The following is an 18,141-nucleotide window of genomic DNA, read 5'->3' on the forward strand; positions in this document are numbered from 1 at the left end:
TATTATAGAAGACAAAAAGACAAACACACGCAGTCTTGACAGAAACGTCCCGTCTGTCCCAGGTTTTACAGACTTTATTCTCACTAACCTCCTTTTCCTCTTGGTGCGTTCGTCTGGTCCAGGGTCTGTACAGTGTCCCGTCCTTCAGGAGCACGCTCAGCACCGTGGGGAACATCACGGCCACGCCCTTCGTCACGCCCTTCGTCACGCCGGTCGCCCCGACGCAAAAGCTCGACCCCAAAGAGGCTCCTCCTCCAAAGGTTCCTCCCCGACGAGAGAGCATCAGCCACAAAGCCTCCAAACCCTACACGCCCAGCCTCCCCCGCGGCCACGCCCTCCTGCGACCCGCCGCGCCCGCCCTCGAGCAGGTCATCCCCACCAAACTGGAGGGCGTCGGCAAACTGGAGGGCGTCGGCAAGAAGAAGCTCAAGCACAAACACAAGAGGACCAGCAGCGCAGGTCAGAGCACAACCGCACGGGAATCCAGCTTTTTATCCGTTTATCATCCGGACGAGGGACGTTTGTAACCATTATGTCCTGAGAATAAACAGAGATTATTCACAATGACCAAAACAATGATAAAAGCCTAAATGTTCTTTGCATCTCGTTTCCTTAACTCATCACCGCTCCTCAGTGTGTGACCTGCTTTATCAAATCAAACCTTCTGAATGATCAATTTTGACATAAACGCATAGTTAAAAAATTGAGAGTGTTTACAGAGCCACGGCGCGCGGCCGAAACTGCAGGGTTTTTGTGCCGCGGCTCCTGAAACTGCTGCGCTATTTGACCGCGCCGGGTTAAGGTCAGGGTCAGGGTCAGGGTTAGGGTTAGGGTTAAGGTCAGGGTCAGGGTCAGGGTCAGGGTCAGGGTTAGGATTAGGATTAGGGTTAGGGTTAGGGTTAAGGTCAGGGCTAAGGGTCAGGGTTAAGGGTCAGGGTTAAGGGTCAGGGTTAAGGGTCAGGGTTAAGGGTCAAGGGTTAAGGGTCAAGGGTTAAGGGTCAAGGGCTAAGGGTCAGGGCTAAGGGTCAGGGCTAAGGGTCAGGGCTAAGGGTCAGGGCTAAGGGTCAGGGTTAGCCATGAGGCTAAATGGCAGGGGTTATTTGACCGCGCCACGGCCTAAAAAAATACTTTACATTTAGGTTTACTGGTTGAGCAGAAAGGACTAAATTTTGCTTCTGAAATAGTCACTTCTTTTCTTTTAATTGAACTGATAAAAAAAGACTTGATTTAGTTCCTAAATCGTAACTTTTCTTTACATTTGATAAAAATTAAAACAAAAACTAAACAATTATTGGTTGAACAGAAAGGACTTAATTTTGCTGCAAAAAATTTTCACTTCTTTTAATTGAACTAAAAAAAGTACAAAAAAATTTCATCTAAAAATGTCAGGATTATAATTTATTAGTCTTTACCATTATAATTTAACTTAAATAAAAATAATAAATCTTGACATTCCTGGTCTGGACAAAAACACAAAACACTTTTAAAAACGGCTTTATTCTCTAAATAAACTGTAACTCAAACCTGTAATTATAACGTTGTTGTGGTTTTTCAGCTCCGGGGCACGTTATAATCTCTTCATAACTTACGATCTCGTGTCTTGTCTTTTCTCTCGTCAACCGTAGCGAACATCGACGTGCGAGAGGTCGTGCCGATCCGAGCGAGCGGGAAAGAGGGAGGAAGTTTGAGGGCCCAGAGGAAGTCCAGCCCTCAGAGCATCCACAAGACGGGTACTGACGGGGGGTACTGACGGGGGGTACTGACGGGGGGTACTGACGGGGGGTACTGACGGGGGGGGTACTGACGGGGGGGGGACTGACGGGGGGGGGGACTGACGGGGGGGGGACTGACGGGGGGGTACTGACGGGGGGGTACTGACCTGGGGTACTGACGGGGGGTACTGAGGGTACTGACGGGGACTCGTTTAAACCCCAGACGCCCGCCTCGTGATCCTAATGTAGGCGTGTTCGTAATACACAAACACGCTGCACATCGAGGCGGTTTTAGAGCACAGAGCTGCACAGTTTTGTGCTAAAATGACACTTTTTAGTACCGTATTTTCCAGAGTATACGTCACAGCAACCAAAAAATGCATAACAAAGAAGAAAAAACATATATAAGTCGCACTGAAGTATGAAATGCGGTTGCGAGTGTGAAAATAACAAGTAATATCACATATAAGTCACTCCGGAGTATAAGTATAAATGTAAATATAAGTCGCATCCGGGCCAAAACTATGAAAAAGGGTGCGACTTATAGTCCGGAAAATACGATACAAAAAGTGACATTTCACGTTGATGCCGCAGTATCTGATTGGCTGTTGTGTCCTCAGACCTGTTCGTTCCGCCGGGACAGTCCCTGAACGTGAAGCCCTCCCCGTCCCTGAGCTCTTCCAGACGGAACAGCGGCAACGCTCCTCTTGCTCCTCCTCCTCCCCCTCTGCCTCCTCCTTTCCCCAAAGACCTCCTGGAGTCCCGGCACCCAAAGGAGATCTTCCTCTGATCGACAGGTGCGGCTCCTCCTCCTCCTCCAACACGTTTTATCGAGACGAACAAACGGTTTAGAGACATTTGCACCTTTTTTAATGGACTGGAGCTCGGACGCAAAGGCTGCTGGGAAAATATCACTGACCATATCACTGAACTGTGACGAACTGAGAGGCTTTTGTAAGAAGCACGTTTTCTTAACTCAGATTTTAGTTTTTATTGTAGTTTGAACACAAATGTCAAAAGATCACGTGATTTTAAAGGGACTGTTGTTTTGCTGCTTGTTCTTTTGACTTAATGGGAAAAAAAGATTCGCTGCTGACACGGCGGTAATTCTACTGTACAAAAGTTGTAAATATGTTTTTATGAGCGTTTCCTGTCGAGGCAGATGGTCGGTCATTTTGTCTTGTTTTAAAACATGTCGACTCTCACGCTGCTGTAAAGAGACAGTTTTATTCATAAAGTAGTGGAAGTGTTCAGTTTGTCCCTTCACTGCCCCCTGGTGGCCTGAAGTTCTTAAAGTTTATTCCAAACGTTTATTGCCTCCAAACCTCATATTGAAATGTTTGAGCTCAGACGACAGGACAACCAAGCCAATCCTTAAATAAGTCCTGAGACATTCATTTTAGGTCTGTATTGTATCAAAAATGTCTATTATTTAGATCAAACTGTGCATAAAAAGGTTAATTCTGATCATGTCAAGCTTCAGATAAACTGGCCCAAATGGATTTATCTAGAATTACAATAACATGATTTATTTTCTATTAAATCGTCATCTTTCTTTGAGCTGGAATAGAACACACGGATGTCCAAAAGGTAAATACAATGTTCCTTTATTGTAATATTCTGCAGACTTCTTCAACAGAAGCGTTAAAAACCACTTGGTGACAACAAACTGACAACAAAATAATAATAAAAATCAGTCACTTCTCGTGTTCGTGTTGTTTTCTTCTCTTCCCCATAAATACCAAGAGAAGTAACACAGTCCGTTGAAAAAATATTGTGCAAATGTTTTAAACTAGTCTAACATTGGTTTCATCCGTTCTGGCTCCACACACAACGCAGCGAATAGAAAACGACGGTTGTAAAAATCAAAACATTCAACTTCCCGTTTTACACAGTTAAGGCCTGAACCCGGTAAATAAACCTCCAATAAACCAGGCGTGACCACATCGGGCTGCGAAAATGACATTGTTTGACAGATTTAGAGGGATTACTCTTTTACTAACGAGAAAATCCCTTCTTACTAAAACAAGTATTTTAGTATTCGACTTGTCAAACGATCATTTTTCTTGCACTTTGAGCCTTTAATAAATAATCGACCAAATACATGTTGAAATGTAGTGACAGAAGGTATTGAGGAAAACCTGATTAATTTTGTATTTAATAATGGATTACCATCACAATTATCAAAAGACGATTATTTTCTTAAAGTCACAATTAGTCAGTTAATTGTTACAGTCCTGTTACTGCTAATATGTCGGGAAAAATGACAAAGCAATAATGCACATATGATATGAAGTGTTTTAGATCCACGATTGCTTTTTAACACCAGTTTTAAGTGAATAAATCTCAAATCTGTTGAAAACAAAGTGCTCCAATAAAAAATATGAAACAAGATCAAAAAAGGACTCGTAAAGTTAGATATTTGGGCCAGAAAGTCGCCTAAAAGAACAACTCAATTCACATGATTTGTCGGCCGGTCTGAACTTGTAACAGTTTAAAGCCCAGAAATATAAAAAAAAGTCACTGTCGTAGCCACATTTTACCCAGAATGCCTGTGGTGGCAGAGGGTACAACTGGAGATTACACTGCTCATAATAAACTGGGCTAAACTCAAAAACATGACATGAACTCTTTTCTTTATCGTTTGTGCATAACGAGAGGTTTAAACTGAAACATTTTGGCTCAGTGTCAAAACGAGGAGACCGGGTAAAACAAAGATGAAAGATTAAGATTTGAGTCATTTCATTTGAAAGGTTAAGGCCGTGTTGAAGGGACAGTTTAAGGCGTCGCTTCATAACACGAGGGACACAAAATCAACTTATCCCGGTTAAACTACTTCTAATTTGTAAATATAAATAGTATTTTGCAAAAACTGATGGATCAACATAGAAGTCGTTTACTGTTGAAGAGCTAAACACACATTTGGTTATTTTTCACATTATTTTATGGACCAATTTGAACTAAATGTGTCCAAAAGTAGACTAAAGGTTCCTGGTCATTATCGAATAATTGATCATAATAAACATGATTTGAAGGAAAATTAGAAAACTATTAAACGAAATCAAAAGAGACAAAAGCGACTTCACCAAACAAAAGGTATAAAGTGATATTTCTGCACTTTTGTGGTTCATTTTAAAAGGTTCATTCACATTTTTCTGCAACGACAACAAAGTCTGGAAATTAAACTGATTTCAATAGTTCAGGATTATGGGATTTATGGTTTGACACGTTTTTGTGATGATTCCCTTGACAAATGTTCTCAGTGGGACTTTTCTGGTTAAACGAAGGTTAAGGAATAAAGAAAAGTGCAAATAAATTCTAAATATTGCTAATTTGTATATTTTGCCCACTACTACACGACGTGATGTGTAAATCTAAACCACGTTCACAAAGTATTAACCTATCCATTAGATCGCCCCCTGTAGTTTGGTCAGCTCATTTGCGTGGGCGAAAAGTATCAATAATATAAATATAATGTATTGATTAGCAGCTGCCTTTTTGGGAGTTTATAAACTGCTCAGTAACTTTTATGGGAAAGTACAAGGAAAAAACACAGAATTTTGTTGAAATGACTAAACCTTTCCGTCTTCCCTTGCCCCAAGTGTTCATTTACTGATAATAAAATATGTGACATGATGAAGACAAAAACACTAGTGTCCTTCAGTTGGATTTGCGGCCGTCTCTGTCCTCGAGCAGCACCTCTTTAGGGTCCTGGTGCGAGTCCAGCTCCGGGTTCAGGTCTGGGGCGTTTTCCTGGGCGGGCGTCTGGGGCGGGGCTCGTGAGGCGGGCGGGGCTCGTGAGGCGGGTGTCTCTGCGGCCGGCACCGGCGTCTGTGTACAGGTGATGGGAGCGAGCGCTACGGCGGCCTGCCAGGGACAAAAACCAGAGTTCAAACGGTGACGCGTGAGGAGGGGGCGTGGCCAGGGCAGCACCACAGTCTGAAGATCATGTCCCAGTTTCAAATCAACACAAATAAGAGTCTAGTGAGTACTTTTTCAAACAAATAAGACACGTTTATAGATGCAAAGTAGCAGTCTTGACCCATCTAGACTCGTTTGTCAGTGTAAAATCTATAAAAAGTGTTGTATTGTCATAGTCAGACTCGTCCTCCTGGTGCAGCCCTGGAATAATCAATAAGTTAATTACCGTTATTTTGAAAGGATTGAGTTTAAAAAAAGAGGCAAAACATTCCAACAAAACGTGAGAAATGTGAAGAACAAGCGCACACCGTTCACCCCGTAAACCAGTGGCCACGTTATTAGGACCTCCAGACTTTATTTTGGATAATAGAACATCTTACTTAGTTTTCTGGTCTTGAAAGGTTGATAAGTGGTTGATCGTAATTTTGTAAACTTTCTATCTCCTCAGCCTCTCCTTCTACAACTTGTCCTCTGAGTTTCAACGCCGTTTTTTCTTTTTCGGACTTTTCTCTGTGAAAAGAGATTATAGTCAAGTCAGATCACAGCTTAAGCACTTAACTGATGTGACTTAAGTGTTTTAAATCAGTACGTTGCTTAATATTAGCGTTAATTAAGCCGGTGTTTGTATTTTGAAGCCTGTATTCTGCAGCAGCTTTGTCTAATAAAGTGACCACTGAGAGCATGGATTTAACCCCTGTAAAGACCCCTGTCATGATCACAGATCAGGAGTAAAGACAGACAGTAGAGGGCGCTGTGGCATCCTAGAGCACACTCACAGTGAGACCAAAGACAGAACAGAAAGAACTCCATGTAATATTCAAAAGATTTACTCAACTAGTTATACTAAGATTGTTTTGGGCTCTTGTGTTTTTGCTCGTCCATAGAAGGAGCAGTTGCTCATATCAAACTGGTATTCACCACAAATCCATTTCCTGTCCAGAACTGGGGCAGCTCTCTGCGCCACAGCGCCACCGTGAGGCTGGTGAGCAGAGTACAAGGCACCAGGTAGAGTAAGGCCGGCTGCCCCATCTGCATCAGGGCCAGGGCCACGAAGGTGATGAGGAGCCCCACGCCGTAGGCTGCAGGAGCAGAGGAACATGTCAGAACAACAATACTGCCAATTTACCCTCAGTCACTCACCAGGACATAAGGTTTCAAGATGTCGTCACATTTAAGAGCATTATGAGGCGTTTGAGCAGTTCTCCAGCGTTATGAGATCAAACTCTGTGATAAAGTCATGTTAATGTGACTTCAACGGCAAGATAAAAGCACTTTACTTAACAAAAAAACAAAAGACACGCGCTCTAATAGTTGGAATTGATTATGGTGCAGTGAATGTGTGCTCTAGTTTCAATAAGCTTCTGCAACATGACCACGGGATTCGTCTCTCCACATGGTTGTTTCAGAAAAGGAGACTCACTCACTGCATTAGTTGGGTTTAAATACTGTGCAGCAGCTGAAAAATCATCACCTGCAGCAGTTGTCCAGCAGGAGGAGGAGAGGACCTACTGGACTTGCTTAGTTGAATCCACGTGGCTACTTTCTTTTTGTGGACAGGCAGTGTAGATTAAATTGAAATAACTTTACATTAATTTAGAGAATAAACTGTAATTAAACTGTAAACGTCTGCTCCTCTAAACCTGGAGTGTGTGTTAAATCATGTACAACAGTGACAAACTTACCAATGGTGCAGGCCACAAAGTAGATCCTGGGCGTTTGCATTAAAATGTCAAACCTGTGACAATAAGCCACTAACAGACCTGCAACGACAAGCAAATGATGACTGTTACTGAAGCCGTCCCACAGTAAACACAGTCAGTTATTATATCATACAAATCAAGTCCAAAGGTAACGCTACAAGTCCACACCAAATGTAAGAATAACAACAATAAGCTGCATATTCTTAGGTTTAAGTTCAGGGTCCTTGATTTTCTTTTATCAATAGATCGCGTTGAGCTTTTTCAAGTATATTAAACGTTAATATTAAACGTTGTTCTTACCTGGGACTAAGATGTCCCCGAAGCCCAGCAGAGAGAACGGCCGATCGCACAGAGCTAAAGGAGACGAGTTCAGCCGGGGCACTTTGAGCACCATGGGCAGCTGTTCACAATCACAAATATACAACACACACAAATAAAACAAACGTAATAAAAACAGAAAAGAGGCGTTTGAGTCGCATTTAACCTTTTCGTGTGTGAACGAGTCTGACGGACCAGCTGCCACTTCCACCATGATGCTCTCACCGCTCTGAGGAAAACAGCAACACAATATATATAAAAACACACACACATGAGCTGGTTTTAATGAGAGAAATGCAGTACCTTTGTGAAGAAGGGAGTGATAAAAACAAAGAAGACGTCGTAGACAAACAGCACTGACAGGAGGATGGTGCAGGCCTGAGGGAAACACACTGTGAAAAACACTTACATTTAAAGTGTAAAGAGTGTCGTTTTACCTTAAACGTGGAGAGTCTGACTGTTTTGAGCATGTACAGACAGAAGGTGATGCCCAGTGCGTCCTGCAACACCCACGCCCACCTGCACAGAGGGTCAAAGGTCACTGCAGGCATGGATATTAAGTGTGAATTATAAAAAACTGTATAACAAGCAAAAATAATTCAGATTTTGTTTGTAGAAATTGTCAGTGTGCAATGGAAAAACAATCTAAAAATGACTTAAATTCAGAATATAGATTGATTTATTTTGTTTTGACGTGTAAATCTAACTTGAAAAAGAGAATTCAGCTTGAAATTAGATAGTAGTTAAATGGCCTTATTTTAAAGATTAATCCAACCTTGATGAAATGAAAAGTAAAATAATTCAGATTTTGTTTGTAGAAGCATCAGAGTGCAAAGGAAAAATTATCTAAAAACGATAGATATATAGATAGATTTACAGGTCAAAACTAAATAAATCAAACTCAAAAAAGAGAATTCTGCATGAAATTAGATAGTTAATAGTTAAATGGCCTTATTTTTAAGATGAATCTAACCTTGATGAAATGAAAAGTAAAATAATTTAAGTTCACTGGAGAAAACAAGTTAAAACTACTCCAAACAGCTTAAATATTTTAACTTTTGTGGCATGTCTCTCCATTGTGTACAAAACCGCTGCTTCTTCATCCCATCGTTTGAAAAGCGCTGTATGTCTCACTCACTGGTCCTCGTTGCGGAACACCATCCAGGTGATGCTCACGGCGACGCAGAACGCGGACAGCAGCAGCATCCGGATCTGAGGACGCTTGTGCAGGTACGGCAGGTTGTTCTCCGGGATCCTGAGGAGAGAGCAGGGGTTCTAGAGACACTACTGGTATTTACCGTAGTGTCTCTAGAACCTGAGCAAGTGTCTGACTCCAATTGTACACTGGCTCAAAGAGAAAAGTCAAATGTACACGGCAAACGACGGAATAAACTCATTATTCTCTCCCACATATTAAGCAATGTCTTCTGTCTTTCTGTTGAAGCGCAAACAAATCGATGTCATCACTGATCAACTAAACGCAATTAACGTATTTTCTGGACTATAAGTTGCACCTTTTTTCATAGTTTAGGCCGGGGTGAGACTTATACTCCAGAGCGACTTATGTGATATTATTTGTTATTTTCACATGACAACCACAAGAGGGCGCTCTAGGCTCTAAGCGACGCAGAAGAAGAACCTGCACTTCCTCTTCCTCTGGAGTTGTTTAGAAGTGACACAGAGGAAGAAGAATTCAATGGATTTAGTGATTTGGGGTAAAACTGATGCTTTGGTAAACTTGTTAGCATGTTCTTTATGCTATAGTTATCTGAATAACTGTTCATATGTTACGTTAACATACCAGACACTTACCACAGTTCTGTCTGTGCCTCATGTAGCTGAAGGTGTTAGCGTTAGCATACAAACACCTATTCACCATGTTCTCTAATCTGTTTCAAATGAATTTCCCCCAAAAATGCGACTTATACTCCAGTGAGACTAATATATGTTTTTTTCTTCTCTATTATGCATTTTTTGGCTGGTGCGACTTATACTCCGGTGCGACTTATAGTCCAGAAAATAGGGTACCTGACACTATACACGGAATATAAATGCCAAGTACTGAAAGACGTACCTGCATTTGCAGAAAGGCAGTCTGCGTATGAAGGGCCAGAGGCAGCTGTAGAGCCCCACGGACGAGGCCAGGCAGAAGATGGCGATCACCCAAAACGCTGCCACAGAAACCAGCTCCATTCAAATACACGTTCACAAAAGTACATATACAGTAGTGGTTAGGTGTGTATCTGCCGTACCGAGGTAGTCGTAGTAGAAGTAGAGCAGCACCAGCATGCTGCAGCACATGACCACGAACACACAGATCATGATGGGAGTGACGTCCACCATGTCCTCCGCCTGTTTGTCTGCGCCGTCGTCTCGCTTGTGCTTCATGTAACGCCTGTAAAGTACGTTAAATACAGTGTTTTCCATAGACTACAGGCTATATAAAGGAGTTAAAGGTGCACTGCAGAGCTTTAATGTCATAACGTGGAAGATTCTAGGCACAATCCTTGGAGACGATAAATATACAGGTCATTATTCTGTAGTTTACTGGAGATCTCAGCATGAAGAACTAAAACAAACACATTTCTGCTTCCATGGCTCAGCTTGAATCATTTTATTGAATTAAAGTATGGAGTAAATATTTCCCTGGCTTTTATATGACGTAACATGATGATTACAATGATGCAAGGACGTATTAAAATGCATAATACGAGTTAATCAATTAATCGTAACTCGTTTTTAATTGAAATTGTCAACTAATTTAGTCATTTTAATAATCGTCTATACATAAGCTCCAGAACATGCTGAGAGCAGAGAGACGGTTTTATGACTCGGCAAATGTGTAAATTTAGTCTTTTTAATGAAAACTCTCGACTGTAAATATATTCCAGCAGTAAATATAGTCCTCGTGTGGCTTCACTTTAGCTTCATCTTGAGCTAATTAAGTCAAAATCTCATGTTTCGCATTCTAACGACTAAATCAATTCATAACAGAATAACAGCTGGATTAATCGATTGTAAAAGTCATCTTTAGTTGCAGCCGTAATGCAAATAATGACATTATAATGAAGCTATGACAACATGAAAAACAACCATCCAAGTTCTACATATCATTACTTTGTCTCTTGTCTGTCTCGTCTTATCTACTTTGTGTGTTTTTTCAGAAGTAAAAAAATACATTATGAATCACAGAAAATAAGATGATTCTTTATATGGCTGCCCCAGTCTGTTTGCTGTAACCCGAGCCAACATTTTTCAAGTGGGTCGGACGGTAGGCAAATTCCTATTTTTTTTACTTTGAAGGCAAAAAAAAAAAAGATCCAAATGTTGCCATTTTTTGACTCGGAGTGACCACCAGGGGTCGGGCTTCAACAGTCCAGGGGTCGGGCTTCCACAGTCCAGGGGTCGGGCTTCCACAGTCCAGGGGTCGGGCTTCCACAGTCCAGGGGTCGGGCTTCCACAGTCCAGGGGTCGGGCTTCCACAGTCCAGGGGTCGGGCTTCCACAGTCCAGGGGTCGGGCTTCCACAGTCCAGGTCAGGGGTCGGGCTTCCACAGTCCAAGGGTCGGGCTTCAACAGTCCAGGGGTCGGGCTTCAAAAGTACAGGGGTCGGGCTTCAAAAGTCCAGTGGTCGGGCTTCCACAGTCCAGGGGTCGGGCTTCCACAGTCCACGGGTCGGGCTTCAACAGTCCAGGGGTCTGGCTTCAACAGTCCAGGGGTCGGGCTTCAACAGTCCAGGGGTCGGGCTTCAAAAGTCCAGGGGTTGGGCTTCAAAAGTCCAGGGGTCGGGCTTCAACAGGTCGGGCTTCAACTGTCCAGGGGTCGGGCTTCAAAAGTCCAGGGGTCGGGCTTCAACAGGTCGGGCTTCAACAGTCCAGGGGTCGGGCTTCAAAAGTCCAGGGGTCGGGCTTCAAAAGTCCAGGGGTCGGGCTTCAACAGGTCGGGCTTCAACTGTCCAGGGGTCAAGCTTCAAAAGTCCAGGGGTCGGGCTTCAAAAGTCCAGGGGTCGGGCTTCAACAGGTCGGGCTTCAACTGTCCAGGGGTCAAGCTTCAACAGTCCAGGGGTCAGAGGTCAGGGGTCAGAGGCTTCAACCCGATCAGGAGACTAAATCTCACGATTAAGATATTTCAATCGACCTTTTGTACGCCGCTATCCTTTATTTTGGTAGTGAAGGCGAGCGGGGGGAACATGCGGGGGACATGGGCGCCGCCATGTTTGTTGTGATGACGCTGCTGGGCGTGTTTCAATCCCAGAATGCATTGCGTAAGTCAAATTTAAATCAAGCCACACCGTGATAGAGCGTGACATGAACGATGGGCGAACAGTGGCGCTGACAGAGGCAAACCAACTTGTTTAAGGCAATGTTGGTTCTCTTGTTTTTTTTACAACAAAATGCAGATTTTCTTGTTTCAGTGGGCTAGTTTTATATCGGGTCAGTCGCGTTATGGCAAACAGACATATTATTTCGATCAGCTTAATCCCAATTTATAGTGAAACTGTTTTTTATCGTACGAGGGAGTTACTCTGTTGTTTACATCACTGCTCCACGTCCCATCATTTCTGGAACAAGATCTGAACAGAGCGAGCCAGTGTTTGTGCTGCTCCTGTAGAGACCTTTGGGTGGACTCTGGGTGAGGTTTAAGAACCCGAGTGACTCAGTCCAACAAACGTGGACAACCTTTACAGGGTTATGAAGACTCCAAACAACACAGTGAATCTTACATCAGGACCTCATGACTAATCTTCCCCTGAGAAACATCCATTTAGAGGGAAATAAGTGACAGGTTTGCAAATGGGGGAAGGGAGGGAATCATTGTGGAAAAAGTGTGTTAAGAGATTTGGCATGAAAACCTAAATTTAGACAGTTTCCAATCCTTTGAGTTTAATGAGATCAAAAGAGCCTGAAATAAAAGAGTACGGCTAAAGCCTTTTGTCTTTGAGGTAAAAACAAGCTTGGATTTCATAACATCAAATAAGAGATGTTTCCATTTGTATGTGGAATAACATGGAAACACTATTAGTAACTACACAACTACATCCTCCTTATGTACAATAACACGTAATAACTAATACTTGGTGTTTGTCGGCTTTCATGCAGTGTAATAGGTGAAAGGTGGAGATATTTTCAGAGATTTGAATGTAAATGTGACAGATAAAGGTGGAGCCAGCCTGGTTTGTGGCCTGGGCGAGTGGGTTCGTGGCCTTACTTCTTGTTGTCTCTGCTGCCGGCCCAGTACCCTCCGATGGCCACCGTCCCGACTGCCATTAAAAAGATGATGACCATGTTGTAGTCCAGCACAGGCTCGTTGGGAGCGTACATGGCCACGAGCTGCGCCTTCCCAAAACTCTGAAAAACACACAATCGGTTTGGCCAATGAACTCTCAAGAGGTCAAACTTTAGTCCTGGTTTGAGCCTGGTTTAGTGCTGGTGTGGACTTGGATTGGTCCAGACTCTGTACTATGAACCTGGACTAGAGGGTCACAGTACGTGAACTCAGAACCTGCTCCAGACCAGGTTAAGACGGGCATTTCCTGTCACTGGGTCACCACTTTTCCATTCAGAATCAGAATCAGGTTTATTGCCTTTTGTCAATTAACAAAAATTCAAAAACAGAGGAACTTGTCCTGGTGATTCATGCAACACAAACAACAAACATTGAACAATGAATACAAAACAATTACCAGATATATAAAAATAGGTAAGTAAAATTAAAATAAGGTTAGAAATAGGCATAATATGTACATAAATAAAATATAACATTATGTAGTGCAATAGAAGTGAACAGTGCAGTGAGTGCAAAGTGCTTAGGAAGTGTTCATGAGTCCAACGGCAGAGGGAAAGAAACTGTTCTTGTGACGGGAGGTTCTGGTCCGGATGGACCGTACGCTCCTGCCTGAGGGGAGTGGCCTCCTGCCTGAGGAGAGTGGCCTCCTGCCTGAGGGGAGTGGCCTCCTGCCTGAGGGGAGTGGCCTCCTGCCTGAGGGGAGTGGCCTCCTGCCTGAGGGGAGTGGCCTCCTGCCTGAGGGGACTGGCCTCCTGCCTGAGGGGAGTGGCTCAAATAGACCGTATCCAGGGTGAGAAGGGTCAGCTGTGATCCGACCTGCTCGTCCCAGAGTCCTGGAGACGTACAGGTCCTGCAGAGATGGAAGTCTGCAGCCAATCACCTTCTCAGCAGAGGCACAATGCTCTATAGTCTCTGTTTGTCCCTGGCTGTGGCTCCAGTGTACCACACGGTGATGGAGGAGGTGAGGATGGACTCGATGATGGCCGTGTAGAACTGCACCATCATCTCCGCTGGCAGCTTTGCTTTCTTCAGCTGCAGCAGGAAGTACATCCTCTGCTGGGCCTTCCCGGTGAGGGAGCTGATGGTGGGCCCCCACTTGAGGTCCCGGGTGATGGTGGTGCTGTAGAAGCGGAGGGAGTCCACAGTGGAGATGGGGGAGTCTGAGATGGTGAGGGGGGCTAGGGGGCTTTGAGGCTTTGAGTTTCCTGAAGTCCACGATCATCTCCACTGTTTTCTGGGCGTTGAACTCCAGGTTGTTACCGCTGCACCAGGATACCAGATGACACGAGATGAGCCCGATGAGGGTGGTGTCGTCCTGGCTGGAGGTGCAGCAGTTTGTGTACAGGGAGAAGAGCAGGGGAGAAAGTACACAGCCCTGTGGAGCTCCTGCGCTGATTGTCCGTGTGTCTGAGACATTCTTCCCCAGCAGCACTGCCTCCGATCAGTCAGGAAGTCAGTGCTCCCCCTGCAGGTGGAGTCAGGCACGTTGAGCTGGGAGAGCTTGTCCTGGAGCAGAGCAGGGTGGATGATGTTGAATGCAGAGTTTAAGTCCACAAACAGGATCCTGGCAGAGGTTCCCGGGGAGTCAGATGCTGCAGGTGAAGTGTAGTGCCAGGTTGATAGCGTCATCCACAGATCTGTTGGCTCTGTAGGTGAACTGCAGGAGGTCCAGCAGGAGGTCCAGCAGAGGGGGAGGTGTGTGACTTGAGGTCGGCGTCAACACAGACGTCAGCGCCACAGGTCTGTGGTCATTAAGTCCAGTGATCCTTCTTGGGGACAGGGACAATGGTGGACGACTTGGAGCAGGCTGGGACATACTGACATATCCTGGACTACTTCTGATGGACCGAGACCACTTTAGACCAGGAGCTCCCACCAATTTGACAGAGCACCTCGTTTGTCTTCTGGAAATTATGTATGAAGCGATCCAAGGAAAACACAATGTGAGGTGCAGAGTTCCACCTTCCACCAAAGGCCACACGGGGCTGTGCCGATGACAGTTTTTATACCGTATTTTCAGAACTATAAGCCAAAAAATGCATAAAAGAGAAGAAAAAAAACATATAGAAGTTGCAGTGGAGTATGAAATGCAGTTGCAAGTGTGAAAATAACAAATAATATCACATATAAGTCACTCCGGAGTATAAGTTTATAAGTATAAATATAAGTATAAATCACACCCGGCCAAAACTATGAAAAAAAGGTGTGATTATACTACAGAAAATACAGTACATAGGTCTTCACATCACACGGGAAAGGTTGGGAAAGTAGGAGAAACAGTGAAAGCAGTTTGTACCGAACAGTCTGTACCAAACACGAAGTATCTAAATATCTGGTATGATAACTGTTAAAATGTCAATATCTCAAGGTCTTTTTGAACAGTTTCTCACAGTTCTGGAGATGATAAAACCCAGTAAACCATGACAACGCGGTCAAACTACATAATCTGTATTTGACATCATCTGTGGGGTTAGTTCTGCTCAGTACTCACCTTGCTTATATCCTGCATGTCTGTAAAACTGAGCAGTGCCACAGGGATGTCGATCTCTTCATACTGAGTCTTGTTTCCTGCTGGCGGCGTCTGGAAACGACAAAAACAAGCACAAGTCACACTCCATAACATTATTTACTCTTCATCCCGGTGACAGCAGATGTAATTGCAGGATTACCAGTCTGTCTTTGCTGACGATGAGCAGGCCCTTGGCTCCATTGATCTGGGCCAGTCTGACCTTCTCGTAGAAGGTGCAGTTGCCCCTCAGCACCATGGGGATGCGGTTTGGGAAGCCGCCCTCGGGCACTTCAGACGCTGAGCACAGCACAGAGCTCGTCAGGTTATAGATCTGGAGACGAGACTGCAAGAAAATCGCTCTAATGAGGTTATACAATGCCACACAATATTATATAAGCATCTATTACATTTATCCGTTTTGTTTAGTCTAGTCTGTAATGAAGGAGCGGGAGTATAAGAGTTTAAACACACCTTCTTGAGCACAACTGCAGCACATGCTTGTTAATACTACCGTTTTTTGTGAATGTAACTGTGACTTACAGCTTTGTTGAGGTCCTGAGGAAGCCGAGCCCACTGCGAGTTAAAGAAAATGCAGTAATCTTTTCCTTTGCTTTTGTCCTTGTCACTGAAATGAGCCATGCCATATTCTGCAACCACCTAAAGACAACGAACAGACGAGTCAAAACACTGCACAACACCCAATGTCAAAATCATGGAGCAAAGTTCAGTGCAAGAATTCATTTGGACAGTTAAGATCATGATCAGAGCGGTGAAACGTGTGGGAAAATCTATTCATTCAAATAAACAACTTAGTGACCAAAAGCAGCTCAGTAAACCATATAGCACAAACCACGTGTTACTTTACTGTGAACATGTGCTCATGAACTCAGATGAGGAGAGTTAGAGTGAGCCGAGAGGAGGAGAAGAGAACCAGAGGGAGCCGAGAGGAGGAGAAGAGAACCAGAGGGAGCCGAGAGGAAGAGAAAAGAGCCGGAGGGAGCTGAGAGGAAGAGAAGAGAGCGTTGAGAGGAGGAGAAGAGAGCCAGAGGGCGTTGAGAGGAAGAGAAAAGAGCCAGAGGGAGCCGAGAGGAGAAGAAGAGAGCCAGAGGGAGCTGAGAGGAGGAGAAGAGAGCCAGAGGGAGCTGAGAGGAAGAGGAGAGAGCCAGAGGGAGCTGAGAAGAGAGCCAGAGGGAGCTGAGAAGAGAGCCAGAGGGAGCTGAGAAGAGAGCCAGAGGGAGCTGAGAAGAGAGCCAGAGGGAGCTGAGAAGAGAGCCAGAGGGAGCCGAGAGGAGCCGAGAGGAGAAGAAGAGAGCCAGAGGGAGCTGAGAGGAGAGAGCCAGAGGGAGCTGAGAAGAGAGCCAGAGGGAGCTGAGAGGAGAGCCAGAGGGAGCTGAGAAGAGAGCCAGAGGGAGCTGAGAAGAGAGCCAGAGGGAGCCGAGAGGAGCCGAGAGGAGAAGAAGAGAGCCAGAGGGAGCTGAGAGGAGAGAGCCAGAGGGAGCTGAGAGGAGAGAGCCAGTGGGAGCTGAGAGGATCAAAATCCGTTATAATACTAATATAGCATCTCGAGGTTGCACCAGAAAAAGTATGAGGCACTGAGCAAACTCAATAATTACGGTAGATCAGATTTTTGGTGTGTTTACGTCCACAAGAGAAATCTGATCCTTAAAAAACACATCAAATGGAACAGTTTACGTGACATTTCAATCATCTGATTTTTGGTGTGCATGGAAACATTTACTATTAGAAACATATTATTGAAAGTAGAAGGATATGACCAAATAGAAAGAAAAACAGCACAGTACTATTTATAGACTCGCCGCACCATTCTGTGCCAAGAAATACTCAGTGTAATCACTACTTGTAGTCATTATTATACTTATTACTTGTTTTACTAGATACAAGTCAACAACAAACACCAGTATATTTAACCGTTAACTCCGTGCGATGCAGTAAACGATTAACATTCGCGTTAAATTGCATTAACATTAAAAACTAACGTTGAGTAAGTAAAAACCCGTGATTGACCGTAAATAATAAGCAGTGACCGTGTGCACGCTCGGCCGCGCTGGATGTGAGAGGAAGTTTGCAGGGCCAGTGATAAACCCGCAAGCTAATGCAGTGTAGCAGTGTCCGAGCTAACTCCGGCTAATGCTCAGCTAAACTGTTTTCCTCTCAACACGTGGCGTGGTACGAGTTCAATAAAGAGCCGTGACTGTCACAGCGGGGCGGATGCGGCCGGTCTCACCTTCTGCAGGAGAAACACCAGCCACAGCAGTGTTTGGAGAAGCCTCATGATGCTTTAGCTTGTTGTTGTTTCCCCATCGACCACGGCTCGGCTCTGCTTCTCTGCGCGGAGGCGCACCAGCTGTTTCACTTTTACTCCAGGAGGTCTGTGGTTGGCTGTTGCGGAGGAAGGCGAACACAGACTCGTTGCTGATTGGTTGGGTAAATGTCAGTCATAGAAAGTACCTTTTTACTCTTTTAAAGTTGCCCCTTATTAATGATTAAATTATGTGAAAAGTACATAAGTCCCTGGTGGTCTAGTGGTCCCATATCCCATATGATGGCACAGATCATACCTGTAATGCTAGTGACTGGTTTTAACAATTAAATGTATTTGTTTTACAGACATATTTTACTAGTAAATTCATGCCATATTTGATTAAGAGACATTGTTATTATTAATATTTTATTAT

The 18,141-nt window shown here is 44.2% G+C and overlaps 2 protein-coding genes across 6 annotated transcripts in view; one reads left to right on the plus strand and one right to left on the minus strand.

Annotated features, from left to right (window-relative positions):
- arhgef18a (rho/rac guanine nucleotide exchange factor (GEF) 18a) overlaps positions 1–3,418 on the plus strand; it is a 19,447-nt gene extending 16,029 nt beyond the window's left edge. The window contains exons 18-20 of the mRNA XM_072440784.1: positions 123–459; positions 1,626–1,730; positions 2,333–3,418. Of these exons, the coding sequence (XP_072296885.1) occupies positions 123–459; positions 1,626–1,730; positions 2,333–2,502 (612 nt within the window). The 3' untranslated portion in view covers positions 2,503–3,418. The remainder of the gene's footprint in view (positions 1–122; positions 460–1,625; positions 1,731–2,332) is intronic.
- Positions 3,297–17,784, minus strand: sppl2 (signal peptide peptidase-like 2). 5 transcript variants are annotated; one of them, XM_072440787.1, is made up of 15 exons: positions 17,691–17,784; positions 15,986–16,102; positions 15,606–15,788; positions 15,428–15,517; positions 12,859–12,998; positions 9,904–10,046; positions 9,726–9,822; positions 8,790–8,906; positions 8,089–8,170; positions 7,955–8,029; positions 7,818–7,880; positions 7,634–7,733; positions 7,316–7,393; positions 6,552–6,712; positions 3,297–5,579 (listed from the first exon to the last, which is right to left on the minus strand). In XM_072440787.1, exons 1-15 carry the CDS (start codon positions 17,736–17,738, stop codon positions 5,373–5,375), a joined length of 1,701 nt encoding a protein of 566 aa, XP_072296888.1. In that variant the 5' UTR covers positions 17,739–17,784; the 3' UTR covers positions 3,297–5,372. The 5 variants fall into 5 exon arrangements, 3 of the variants coding, with proteins under 3 accessions (XP_072296888.1, XP_072296886.1, XP_072296889.1); XR_011926055.1 differs by having other exon boundaries at positions 5,492–5,579; positions 6,469–6,712; XM_072440785.1 differs by having other exon boundaries at positions 7,634–7,880.
- Positions 17,785–18,141: the final 357 nt, after the last annotated feature.

This window comes from Eucyclogobius newberryi, unplaced genomic scaffold (genome assembly GCF_026437365.1).
Source record: "Eucyclogobius newberryi isolate DKJ021-1_F unplaced genomic scaffold, fEucNew1.0.hap1 SCAF_12, whole genome shotgun sequence".
NCBI lineage: Eukaryota > Metazoa > Chordata > Actinopteri > Gobiiformes > Gobiidae > Eucyclogobius > Eucyclogobius newberryi.